At 43.9% G+C, this 14,052-nt stretch overlaps 1 protein-coding gene across 1 annotated transcript; it reads left to right on the top strand.

The window, feature by feature from the left end:
• The first annotated feature begins 168 nt into the window (after positions 1-168).
• Positions 169-9,357, top strand: nptxrb (neuronal pentraxin receptor b). The gene is made up of 5 exons (XM_070921228.1): positions 169-915; positions 3,375-3,759; positions 5,958-6,199; positions 7,289-7,468; positions 9,112-9,357. Exons 1-5 carry the CDS (start codon positions 169-171, stop codon positions 9,355-9,357), a joined length of 1,800 nt encoding a protein of 599 aa, XP_070777329.1.
• Positions 9,358-14,052: the final 4,695 nt, after the last annotated feature.

Below are 14,052 nucleotides of genomic sequence, written 5' to 3' on the forward strand. Positions count from 1 at the left end.
ATTTTGTTCGGGTGATGCGGTCTTCCTACACGCTGCTGTACGGACTGATGCTGCTCTCTGCCGCCTGTTACAGCCTCCGAAAAGAAGACATTGTTCTGTTTCCAGTTGTGTGCATGTCAGCCTTTTTCCTCTGAGCCGTAATCTTTTGCGTCGATCTCCACAGTCATAATGAAGTTCGTGGTGGTGCTTGTGGGAGCGGGCACCCTGGCCTTCCTCGGCGCGGCCATCTGCATCATCGCCAGTGTTTATCCCCGGAAACGCGCCGCGCCTCCCAGCGACAACGGCACCCTGACCTCGGAGACGCTGCTCCAGCCCCTGGAGCCCGGATCGGTGGCCCATGCCGGGCCGCTGGGCGCTCTGCACGGCTCAGAGTCCTACGGTGGAGGGAACGGGCTGGGCGGCATCGGCCTGGAGGTTCCCACTCTGAACGAGCTCAACCTCGGGGAGGAGACAGGCGGAGGGTCCGCGAAACAGTTCAGCTTCAGCCGGTTGATCTGCACACCTGTACCGGTCGGAGAATGCAAGACCAAAGATCTGAGGCAGCGGCGGGAACGGCAGCAGCAGCGGCAGCAGCAAGCGGACGACCCGCTGTACGGAGCCGGGGATGAAGACTGGACTTATCTCCGGACCACCGCGGAGGAGCTCCGGCAGACGGTCCTACAGCAGAACGACCAGATACTCATGGACCATCGGACCATCCGGGAGCTGACGGGGAAGCTGAGTGAGTGTGAGAGCGGCCTGGAGGACGAGCGGAGCGTCCCGGAGCGGAGCATCGGGGTCTGGAGCGGCAACCGCCGCGTCATGGCCGGGGATGATGTGAGCTCTTCCGCCGCGGCGCAGCTGCAGACGGCGCGGGCCGTGGAGGAGCTCGCCAGGGCCATCATGGACCTGAAGGACCGCATTGAGAAACTCGAGGTAACTGGAAAGATACCGAGCATTAGACAAACTTTGGCAAAACGTGTTGTTCTTGCTGTTTTCCCTCCTGTTTTAGTTTTGTTTGACAGCAGGAGATTTGGACTGACACCCAAACCCTGAATTAGCCAGGTGAGTCACTGTTGCCCAGTGACTAAATTTGGCCTGTGTCTGGTCCATTAAACAGCCAATTGTCCCAAAGTTAGGTTGGTATCCACTGTGAAGTGCAGTTTAAGACCTCTCTGGTAAACGTGGAGAATTAATCATCTCAGAATATCCTGTTTATTAGATTAAAAGATGCAGATTTGAAAAGTGCCCAACCCATCACACTGGCTGCATGCAGAAATAATGGCAGTGAGATGGTTTACAGGCCTGAGCAGTGGCTCTATCTTCTTCATCTTAGGTGCCCTGATCGTTGACACAACACCCTCCCTCCCCCTCTTTATCCTTCCCTCCCTCTTTTATCTTCACCTCACCTCTCCTCTGACAAGTGGCTCGTGACACAGGCGCTTCTCATGTGTTGTGCGCTCTCAGCATGGACCCATGGGAAATCTTTCCACCTGCTTGCCCCCCCCCCCCCCCCCCCCCCTCCACCCCCTAGTGTCAACCGCATCTACCCTCTACCTCCGCATCCGACAGCAGGATAGAGACATAAATAAAAGATGAAGCTGGCTGGACAGGAAAGAGGGCGTGGGGAGGGTGTGTGTGCTAAGATTGAGACATAGGCAGGCTTATAGCCACACACACACACACACACACACACACACACACACTGCTGCATCACTGCCAGCCCTCTCTAAGCACAGTCAGTTACAAGGTTGTCTCCGTCAATGTGAATTTATATCCTGGTCGTCCAGATCCAGTCCTGCCTCAGCAACTCTCTTGATATTATATATCGCCCTCGCAGCCGTCTCATCCACTAACAGCAGCATCTCTCTCTTTACTGCTGCTTCGCCAACACCTTCTTATTTCAACTTCTGCCACGAATACTAATACTGCCACTGCTGGTCTACTACTATCTTCGACACAACACCTCCATTGATGCTCCGACAAAGAAAACAGGAATGGGCTCTACTCATCTGTGTTACGTTTCTTTAAGTCCTCAACCAGCGAGAAACAAAGATCCTTCATTACATCAATAGCAACAGTCCACTTGAACACAGATGTTTCAGGCTCTGCCTTCTTCTGTGTGGACGTCACCTATCAATGATTGTATTGACCACAGCTCCACCCTCCAATAGTCAATAAGGACAATCACAATCATAACATACTTCTACTACGTCTTTCGTCCCAGTCTTTAAAAGAATAAATCAAATTGATCAATATAATCATTGATTAACACACACCGAGGAAGACAGAGCCCAAGATGTCTGTGTGTTTAGGTGGACTGTTGCTCTTCATTTATTCTTGAAAGCGTTTAATTAAAAAGCCAAACGTTGGATCTTTAGACCCTCATTAGGGAAAAAAAGGGAAGAGGGAACCTCAGAGTGTATAATGACATTAAATGAGCACACATCTGATTTAGATACAACATAAATCAATACACAAAGCAATCAGGAAATTAAAACAATAGAAATGCATATCAAGTAATAAAAGGGAAAGATATATAAAAAAAAACTATAATTAGATTTAAAAAAATCATCAAAAAGAATTTATGATTGCTCATCCTACTTAAGTGTGAATACTGCCTTCAATACTACTAGAACTACAACTACAAAACTACACCAAGAGCTACTACGAGTAAAAAACAAAATGCTTTGAGGTAAATGCTAACATCAGCCTGCTAACATGCTCACAATGACGGCGTTAGCAGATATAATCTTTACCATGTTCACCATGCTAGTTTAGCATGCTGACTAGCAGTAAAGACATTTTGAGCCTGTTGATGGCGCTAGATGAAAAGTCACGGGATCACCAAAATTATTACACTTCATCCTGAGGGCAACATGAATATGTGCATTACATTTCATGGCATTAGCTGTTGAGATATTTCACTAAAAAGGCGCTGGAGGAAGAGTCAGGGATCACCAAAGTTGGCAGGATTCATCCTCTGGGGACCTTGAATGTCTGTATAAAACTTTATGGTAATCCATCCAACAGTTGTTGAGAAGTTTCAGTGTGGACCAAAGTGGTGGACCGACCAACAGACCGTCAGACTGACACTGACATGCCAAGAGCCACACCACTGACGTCGCAAAAAAACTGCTGTTATCTGCTTTATCTGCTACCATTACTACAAAAACCCTTCTATGCATACTAATTCTACTGCTACGACTACCACCACTACCTCCACGATTATAACAACAACTAAAAACTGATTTTCTGTCCTGGCTGCTTCTGCTATACATCTCTTATGAACAGATTAGTTGTTTCTCTCCTCATCTTTTATGATCTCTCTGTCCATCTTGCTGTGTGAGTTTTTAATCATACACCTACTTTTTTTCTCTCACCCTCTCTTGCAGGCTGAGATAGGCCCTGCTGCCTTGAACCTCACCGACACACCCGTGGCTCCAAGCAGCAGCAACAGCAACAGTGGCGGCAGCAGCCCAGCTGGTAACGCCGGCAAGGCTCCCACTCCGCCCACAGACAGTGCTTCCTCCCCTCCTGCAGCGGCTCCCCCAGGGGGTCGCCGTCCTGCCCCCCCTGCCCCCAAGCCCCCATCTAAGGGCTCCTCCGGGCGTGGAAAAGGCACCTGGAGGGTGGAGGACCTGGAGGGGGAGCTGGAGAGGAAGATAAAGATGTTGGAGAAGGAGCGTCAGGCCATGAGGAAGGAGACGCAGGGCCAACATGAGAAGATCAACCAGGGCATCGACACCGTCAACCACCGTGTCACTGAGCTGGAACACAGTGAGTCTGGGGGAGGCAGAGGAGGAAGAGGAGGAGGAGGGTAAAGACATGGGGTAGTGGCTAAATAAATGAAGGAAGGGATGTATGGATGAACTGATGCACACGGGGAGGTAAACAAGTTGACCAGCATGAGAGCATCGCAAGAGAAGGCTAAAATTAAACTTTAATGAGCGCTGTGGGTGAAATGGGTCATCACAGCGGTAGAGAATAATCTGTAGATTAGAATAAGATGATTAATGAGTGCTGGAGGTTGTGAAATGTCAAAGAGGGCTAGAAAACAAAAATAATACAACAAAATAAAAGTGAGATGTAAAAGAAATTGCCTTCAATCATTGGCTGCGTTTAGCTGTAAATCTTTGTAATCATAGGAATTTACAGTGCATCCGGAAAGTATTCACGGCGCTTCACTTTTTCCACATTTTGTTATGTTACACCCTTATTCCAAAATGGATTAAATTAATTTTTTTCCTCAAAATTCTACACACAACACCCCATAATGACAATGTGAAAAAAGTTTTTTTGAAATTTTTGCAAATTTATTAAAAATAAAAAACTAAGAAATCACATGTACATAAGTATTCACAGCCTTTGCCATGAAGCTCAAAATTGAGCTCAGGTGCATCCTGTTTCCACTGATCATCCTTGAGATGTTTCTGCAGCTTAATTGGAGTCCACCTGTGGTAAATTCAGTTGATTGGACATGATTTGGAAAGGCACACACCTGTCTATATAAGGTCCCACAGTTGACAGTGCATGTCAGAGCACAAACCAAGCATGAAGTCAAAGGAATTGTCTGTAGACCTCCGAGACAGGATTGTCTCGAGGCACAAATCTGGGGAAGGTTACAGAAAAATTTCTGCTGCTTTGAAGGTCCCAATGAGCACAGTGGCCTCCATCATCCGTAAGTGGAAGAAGTTCGGAACCACCAGGACTCTTCCTAGAGCTGGCCGGCCATCTAAACTGAGTAATCGGGGGAGAAGGGCCTTAGTCAGGGAGGTGACCAAGAACCCGATGGTCACTCTGTCAGAGCTCCAGAGTTCCTCTGTGGAGAGAGGAGAACCTTCCAGAAGGACAACCAGAGCGCTCTTGACCTCAGACTGGGGTGACGGTTTATCTTTCAGCAGGACAACGACCCTAAGCACACAGCCAAGATATCAAAGGAGTGGCTTCAGGACAACTCTGTGAATGTCCTTGAGTGGCCCAGCCAGAGCCCAGACTTGAATCCGATTGAACATCTCTGGAGAGATCTGAAAATGGCTGTGCACCGACGCTTCCCATCCAACCTGATGGAGCTTGAGAGGTGCTGCAAAGAGGAATGGGTGAAACTGCCCAAAGATAGGTGTGCCAAGCTTGTGGCATCATATTCAAAAAGACTTGAGGCTGTAATTGCTGCCAAAGGTGCATCAACAAAGTATTGAGCAAAGGCTGTGAATACTTATGTACATGTGATTTCTCAGGTTTTTTATTTTTAATAAATTTGCAAAAATCTCAAATAAACTTTTTTCACGTTGTCATTATGGGGTGTTGTGTGTAGAATTTTGAGGAAAAAAATGAATTTAATCCATTTTGGTATAAGGCTGCAACATAACAAAATGTGGAAAAAGTGAAGCGCTGTGAATACTTTCCGGATGCACTGTATATTAAGGATCCTTATTTTATTATGTAGTTTGGGAATGTCAGACTGGTTTTGAAGAGTATCATTTGCTGTATGTTGGTGAAATTTCCTCTACCACGAACAGGTAAGTGGGAGCTTGGTTTTTCTCTAGCAGTGATGCAGAGAGTGGAAAGAGGCTGGAAAAAGGAGAGAGATGTCTGGTAACAGGAGAAATGGAAGTCTAGAGGAGAGATTGAGAGTTCATGAGGTGCAAAGTGGTAGGTTAAAAAGGAAAGAAAAAGCACTTCTCGATTCTCTTTTTAGCTCTGTTATTCTCCGACTGCCTGTACATCTTCTCTGCGTTAAGAGCTGCAGGGTGGCCTCGAGTTAGAGAGGCTGATCATTAACTGTAAAGTTTGAGCTCTTGCCAGGCACTGTGTATGTGTGTGTGTGTGTGTGTGTGTGCGTGCACAAACTGACTGGGACAAGTGAGAAGAGAAGTAGCGTCTTTGTATAAATTGGCCATTAACGCATCATCCTCCTTCCCCATTTTCTCTCTCTGTCTGACTGTTTCTCTTTATCTCCTTCATCTGTGTCTCCAAAGCGCTGACAGAGCCGTCGTTCCCTGACGGCTTCGTCCTCTCCTTCCCCATGCGAACCAACTACATGTACGGCCTGGTGAGAAAAGAGATAACTGAGATGTATGCCTTCACTGCCTGTGTCTGGCTGAAGGCCAAAGAAGGGGGCATCGGGACCCCCTTCTCCTACTCAGTCCCGGGGCAGCCTAACGAGCTGGTTCTGCTACAGGGAGTCCACAACCCGGTGGAGCTGCTCATAAATGACAAGGTAGATGGGAGTGTTTTTTCACATCGTTTCTCATACTTTGGCGTTTGGATCCCACCTCAAGTGGTTAAAAGATGCATTTTGTGCACTTGTAGGAAACTAACTGGCATTTTTCATTTTTATTATGTCATGTTATTTTAATGGCTTCTTATGGCAGGAAGAATTAATATTTTCTACCCTGTAGGTTTCCTTATAATTAGTCAAGCAAAATAGTCCGCCAAGGAAATCATTAGCTCATTATTCTGTTCCACAGAACAGCGCAATCTAATTGGTGACTCGTTGTAATTCATTGATGAGCGATGAAAACATGTCCGTATTTTTTCATGCCATGTTACTGAACAAACAAAAAATTGGAAATGTCACAGCATCCAACTATTGTTTCAGTCAATATGATGTGTATCGGAGTTTATATTAGGTTCGGGGTTGGTTCTCTGGATGCACTATAGTCTGTGGTGTGCACGTGGGTCGATCCCCCTCTAAGCCTTATCATCCATTTAATGAGTCATGGGTTAAAAACAGATGGTGTCCTTGAACAACACATTGCATTTTTAAAACCACAAAAAGAAAGAAAGAAACAAAACAAAAAAAACACAAAGAAACTAAATGTTAAGGGCAGTTATTAATCACAGCATAAATACAATAGTAAATGACAATATTACTTTGGATCTATAATTAAATCTTTGTCATCCAAAATAAAAACCTTGAGTGGTGCTGAGTGCAAGATAAGCCCATGTTCTCAGTTTATTTTTTCACATTTGGAGTGCTGTGGCCCACAGCAAACATACGTTATTGAGGAGAGATGGCACAGAGGGAAGCTTTTTGCAGCTGTTGTTTTATATAGTGCATTAATGCTTACCTTTTTATAGTCCTTACGCTTATAGTTCCCATGGCAGAGGAGTGGGGGGTAAGGAAGGTTGGGACTGTCCACTGAGTGTAGTTTTTCTGACGTAAACCACCAGTGTGTGCACATTCTGCTGTGATTACTGCCCACACTTGTCCAATGTCCAATCACAAGCTTGATGTGTCGTAGCTCAGTGGGCTTACTCACTCACTCACTTTGTGACCATGGCCGCTGTATTTCCTGACCTGTAGGTGGCGCAGCTGCCTCTGTCCCTACCGCAGGATGAGTGGCAGCACATTTGTGTTAGCTGGACCCTGAGGGACGGGGTGTGGAAAGCCTACCAGGGGGGAAAGATGAAGGGGAGGGGAGAGGGACTGGCTGCCTGGCATCCCATCAAACCCGGAGGAGTTCTCATATTGGGACAGGAGCAGGTGAGTTATATGGATGGATGGATGAATAAACTGATGAATGGAGGGACTTTGGACAGATGGATGGATGAACAGATTAAAGGATGGACAGACATATAGGTGGATGGATGGACGCTGGACAGATGGATGGATGAACAGATTAAAGGATGGATGGATGATGGACGAATACATGGATGGACACATAGATGGATGAATGGCTGGGGCGGCGGATGGACAGATGGATGTTGGACAGATGGATGGGTGAATGGATGGATGGATGGAGGGATTAGTGGATGAACAGATTAATGGACAAATGGATGGGTGGATGGATGAGCAAACTAATGAATGGATGAATGATGGATGGAAGGATGAACAGATAGATAGGTAGATGGTTGGGTGGAGGAGCTATTTTAAGGAGCACCATTAGCTTTTGCACACACGAACAGATCAAACAGTGTTTATATCCTCCCACTGGGCTGCCTTTCTCCTTCATTAGCGAGACACCCACATTACATAACCATTATGAAATCTTACATTATCCCTCATCCCCAGCTCCTCCTGTTCACATGTCAAAGTGTCCTTGAGCAAGACACTGAAACCCAAGTTGCTCCCGATGGGCAGGCCAGTGCCTTGCGTGGATGCGAGTGTGTATGTGAGTGAGAGGCAAGTGTTTGGTCCGTTAAGGTAGAAAAGTGCTATATAACCCCAGTCCATTTACCATTTACCATTCTGCACCCCATCGCCCTTGAAAAAAGGATGAAAAGCAGAGAGCTGGGAGTTAATTCTGCGAGATGCTGCAATGATGCAAGAATACTTCATTTAATGGATATTTTTTAGAGAGAGAGGGAGAGAGAGAGAGAGAGCAAGTACTTTATTAATCTCTGTTGAGGATGAAAGATGAATTGCTGTTGATGAGATTTTATGGGTAAAATCCCTGGACATACCTCTCACGAGGGTGCTCTGAAGGGGGATAAACATTTTTAATCTTGTTTAGGGGGAATCATCAAAACACAATATTTCTGCGTATGGATAGAGCTTTAGCCTGCTACAAGAGCTCCAGGAAAAGACATTTCTTCACATTTCCATTCCGTCTGAAGAACTGTGAAGATTAGTCGAATAGACCAATAACACATCAAAACCAACTGCTTTTTTTGAGACACTCTGTTTCACACGAGACAACAAAACATAGTTCTCCCCTTGTTCTTTGTGATATTTATCTCGCTCTTTTTTTGGAGAAGGTGGGAAGTCAATAGCATAATTTTGTTTAAACATCAATAAACACTTGAAACACACACTTGTGAGATTGGGCTGTATAAATGACATTGACTTGACTTGACTTCAAACCCTTGAAACACTCCAAATCCTAATATTTGATACCAGCAACATCAGGGGCTTGCTAACTGTGTGAATGAATCCTGTATACAAGCTGTAGCAGCCCTCAAGCAGGGACGTTTGGGGGAGCAGGACCAGGAACTCTATTTAAAACCTAGTTTTTCCAGTCGAAACTCAAGTAAAGTTCCCAAATTCCTAAAACATGAAAAATTCTCTCACGAACAGTTAAACAGCTAAAAGATGCCCTTTGAAAATGATACCAGCAAAGTTGGTCTCTCGGCTATCCATGCTAGTATTCTGATATTCAACCCTTTTTTCCAACTCTTCTACCCAAGGACACATTGGGCGGGCGTTTTGATGCCTCCCAGGCCCTGGTCGGAGAGCTCTCCCAGTTCAACCTGTGGGATCGGGTGTTGAAGCCAGCAGAGGTGGCCGCCCTGGCCGACTGCAACTCCTCAGCACTGGGCAACATCGCCCCCTGGACCGACCATGACGTAGATGTCTACGGCGGTGCCACCAAGGAGTCCTTGGATCCGTGCCATGCTTCCCAGAGATCCAACCCCTCCAGCCCCAAACAGTGAAATGGGGACTGGGAGAGGTCAGCCAAGGATGGCTGTATTTGATAGGTAGATTTAGGAGACGATTTCGGAGGTGTGTAACGATGTATCACATTGGGGTTTACAGTATATTTGTTGGGGATGGGAAGCTTGCTGGTGGACTGAAATATGTGATGGAGCTATTAAGCCGCTAAGGGCGGTGTATCTGTTTCGTTTTTAGTGTTGGTGTCCACGCTCATGTGTTAACTTCTGCAGTGAGATACAGTGAGTTTAGTCACAGAATCGCCTTAGTGAAGGCTGCATGGGTGGATCAACTTCTGGCATGAACAGGACTCTTATGGAAGCATTCCATAATAGATCAATTATTGGCTCTGGTTAAGTGTACCACCCTCTGTTTTAGGTATTAATCTGTTAATAACAGACAGAAGGATTTGAATACAGTTATGGAAGGAACCTTTAATGATGCCATATATATGGGTTCCTTAATTTTACAACAAAGTGACACAAAGCTCCGTCTGTCCTCATCTCGTGTCCAGTTGGTTGTGTTTAATGCTAAAACTGAACTCTGTGGTGTTATCATGATTATATTGATTTCAACACTCAATGGGAAACAAAATTTTCATTTTTGACTGTATATGATCCCGTTGAGTATTGTCTTTGTACTTTACGTTTTCTACATGGCATACCATCATTTGGTAAAACAGTGGTCTTATAAATGTATATTGTGTAATGTATCTCTGGTAATGTTGCTCTGTGCCAGTCTGCTCCCCCTGCTGTAGCCTCTCACACACATCTCACAGTCCTGCAAAGTTCAGTTGCAGCATTTTTGTTCTGCAACTTACACAAAGCAGAGCTCTCAATTGACCTCTGAAATAAACACTAGATATCTATCTAAGCACCATTAAGACACAGAAATTGTGACAAACCTGAGTGAGTTTGGTAAATTTGTGTTGTATTCTTGAATGTAAAACAGATGGAATTGAAGTGTATTCGCATGAGCATAGTCACATTTCCTTTCACTAAAAAACAAACTCAAAATGTGTAAATTACAGTGTTGGTGTCCCCAAAATACCCCACACTCTGAAGCTCACAGATGTCTCTTTGGTAAATCCGATCCTCACAGAATACTCGACAGGGAGGGAGGTGTATGAATTGGATTAAATGTACGGTGGCCATTTTGTACTTAACATCTGACTCTGTATAGAGGATCCGTACAAAAAAGTCGTTTTTAGTAAATTACAGAACTACCAAGCTTATATGAGCAAAAATAAATAAGTACATAAACCGTTGCATGTCTGTTGCAATCTCCAAACCTGATGCCTTTTTTCTTTCAAGACATTCCCTGTTATAAAAATCTATCTGGCCAAAACTGCCTCTAATAACTTAAATTTTCTTTATCTCCAAAGCCCTAATGCAATGTTTATATCATGTGGGACTGAAGGTAGTAAAAGGAAAGATTTCCTTGGTTAGTAAGCTTGTTTATCAAAAGGAGAGTCATTTTGCACTCTGAATAAAGGCAGAGTTGATTATGTGGTGGTAAAAATAGCGATCATGATAAAAATAGCATTAAATTAAGATTATTGACAGTTACCTTGAATGATAAGCCATCCATGTTACTTTGATTTGATTTACGGCAAAGTTAGTTATTATTCAACCTTTTAAATCATTTGGAAACTCTAGTTATAGTTCTGGCTGTTAATGTAAATTTTATTTAATAGAAATTGGGGTAACTTCCATATGACATGAATGGGACCTAAAAGCAGAATTAAGATGCTACAACGCTACATTTATCCTGAGAAAAGAAATGACGTATGATGTATGCTTTCCTGATTAGAGCACCTCAAAGAAGCCACATTTTCCATCTGAGGAGCACCAGCTGCTATCTCAGAAAACATTACAAAGTGAGGCATCTCAGTAATGCACAATGTTTCAAACTCACTGATGATAATATATATAAAGTATGTCTCGCTGCCAGATGAAGGCCAAAGTACGGATGGTTAAATCAAACAATCGCGGCTACTGCATGATTTCTAACCACGAGCCAGCATACCATGTATTAGTTAGCTACGGTATAGTGGGCAAATACATATTACTGTAATGTTAGGTCCAGAATCTTAGATCAGTTTGGTCCGTTGGTTTTCATTCAAGAGACTGTGAGATAATCATGTTTCTCAGATAATGTTGATTGATTGATTTTCATCTTATTATGACAAGAAAGTTTGGAAGTTAATCTTAATTGATTCGAGTAGAACAAGGCACCCACTGTGCTGGTGTGTGGCCAACTAAACACGTAAACATGTAACACTGTGCAGTAAAGTGAACTGTCGTTAAAATACAGTCAGTGCTTCTGTTCACTTATTACCTCAAGACATCAGCGCCACATACAATTTGACACCCGGTTGTAAAGTGCCTGCCTGGGCTCTCAAGCCCGAAATAATAGTGAAATGTTTTTATGTTTTCTTCTTTGTGGTCTATTTCTTCTCCCTCTCTCTGTCTCTCTCTCTGTCTCTGTCTCTCTCTCTCTCTCTCTGTCTCTCTCTCTCTTGCTTTTGGTCGTTGAAGGCTGTGACAGTGTTGCGCTTGTCCTTATTTGCATCTTCATGGATCTTCTATGATATTGTGAAATAGATGGATAAAAAATGAAAATAAAAAATAAAATGGCTATGACAACATTCCCCGACTCGCACCTTAAAAAATGACATCAAAGAAATATGGAATTGGTGTGTGTTGGGATACATGTCTGTGTGTGTGTGTGTGTGTGTGTGTGTGTGTGTTGGGTGTGAGCTCAGTTTATTGTGACAGATCTCTTTACACCTGTCAGCTCATCTGGATTACACCTCAACTAAGCAACTGCAGGCATACTATAAGCCTTCATGACCCCAACACACACACACACACAGGCATGTAGCCTAATCTCATTTAGTTGGAGTCAGATTAGATTAGCTGCATCTTTGCTGTCAGACGAATTTGCCTTTGACGTGTGTGTGTGTGTGTGTGTGTGTGTGTTGAAATGGAGATGGAGAGGCGAGTGTTCAGCAGAGACACCGCAGAAAGTCTGATCTTTGGTGTAGACATAATAGATTACTCATAGTTTTAACAAAGACCGTGTTGATTCGTGACTGCTGATCTGCCCACACACAACGTTTCTTGGCGTTCGGCTCAGCTGAACTGTGATCTGACGTGTAACCTCCCACTGCCAACATTTCATAATATTATTTGTCTTGTCACTTCCTGTCTTTTCCTCAAGGTACATGGTCTCTGTTTCATGACCAAAGAAATATGATTAAAGTATTTTTTATTACTGAAGCTACTTGTATGAAACACACCACCATCACTGCTGCTGTTGCTGATAAACAATTCTAAAACCAGTGCTGTGGAAATAACTCCATTTCTGTACTTATCACTCACTTAAAAATGTCTGCACTCATTACTCTAAAAGGAAACTTACTCATTACATAATTTTAAGTTTTATAAAATTCATAAACCTTCTCTTCATTTCTCCTCGAGTTACTTGTTTCACTGCTGGTTGAAAACAGATCTTTGTCGTTGTGGGACGATGTTCCCATCTGTTCAGTGTGGGTGTGTTTTCTGATCAGGTGCTTTGACAGATTGCTTGTGGACATGTGATTCTGACCTTGAGATAAATTACATTGCAGGAGATATTCTAAAAACATTGGGAGACTCTTCACTCATCAAAGGATCCAGCCTGACTTTCAGTGTTTAGTTACCTTCTTCTCTCCTGCATCCGATTCACCTGGATCAGCTAAATAAAAGGTTTGGGCCCTTATTGACACACCACCACCACCACCACCTCCTACCTTGTGTATGAGAAGCTAATTTCCACAGAAGATGAATCTTACTGATTTTGGTGAGCCCTTGACTTTTCCTCCAGCGCCACCATGAGGTGGACATTTTCTTAGTGAAATGTCTCAATAACTGTTGGAATGAGACACACACACATAACTTTGTTGATCTCTTAACTTTAGCGCCATCATCAAGTCAAACTTTTATTTTCCCAACACTTTTGTTTGCAACCAAATGCCTAGAAAAAAAGTGACATTCACATCAACCTCAGCTGCACTTTTTAAGAATAAACAGCAAAATTGGCAAATGCATAAAAAATACCTTGAAGATGATAAATTCACCCTCCACAGTTCTAACCTGATTTGGCTGCCTGTAGCCATTGATCACTTACAAGATCAATCAATCAATGAGTGCCTGAGTTAGTGAGTGAGTGAGTGAGTGAATCATCAACCACTCAGTCAATTAGGTAATCAGTCTGCCAGTCAGTGAGTGAGTGAGTGAGTCATCCAGTCAGTGGATATTTTTCTTCTTCTCTGCTCCGTCTCTCTGTTGATCTCTGTCACAGCTTGTTAGCAGAGTCACATGGGGTCTTCCTCTCCCCTACCCAACAATCTGCTTCCTCTGCTGTTGAATTATAGATATGCCTTAATTACCTCTCTCTGAGGCAGGCAGAAATTATGGAAATCCTTGTGTGACCCACCACACTCCCTGTCACACACAGACACAAACACGCCGACTCAAATATTCATTTTTACTGCAAATGTTCATTCTTTTCATAATCTTTCTCAACTCATCTCCTGCAGCACAGACGCTCACAGCGTGTCAGCCTTCCTCGTGACTACAGAAACAGATTACAAATGGTCCTCATTCTCACTGCAACGCATCGCTGCAAGCTCTCCAGACAAGCATCCTTAC

Source organism: Enoplosus armatus, chromosome 2 (genome assembly GCF_043641665.1).
Source record: "Enoplosus armatus isolate fEnoArm2 chromosome 2, fEnoArm2.hap1, whole genome shotgun sequence".
In the NCBI taxonomy this organism is placed as follows: domain Eukaryota; kingdom Metazoa; phylum Chordata; class Actinopteri; order Centrarchiformes; family Enoplosidae; genus Enoplosus; species Enoplosus armatus.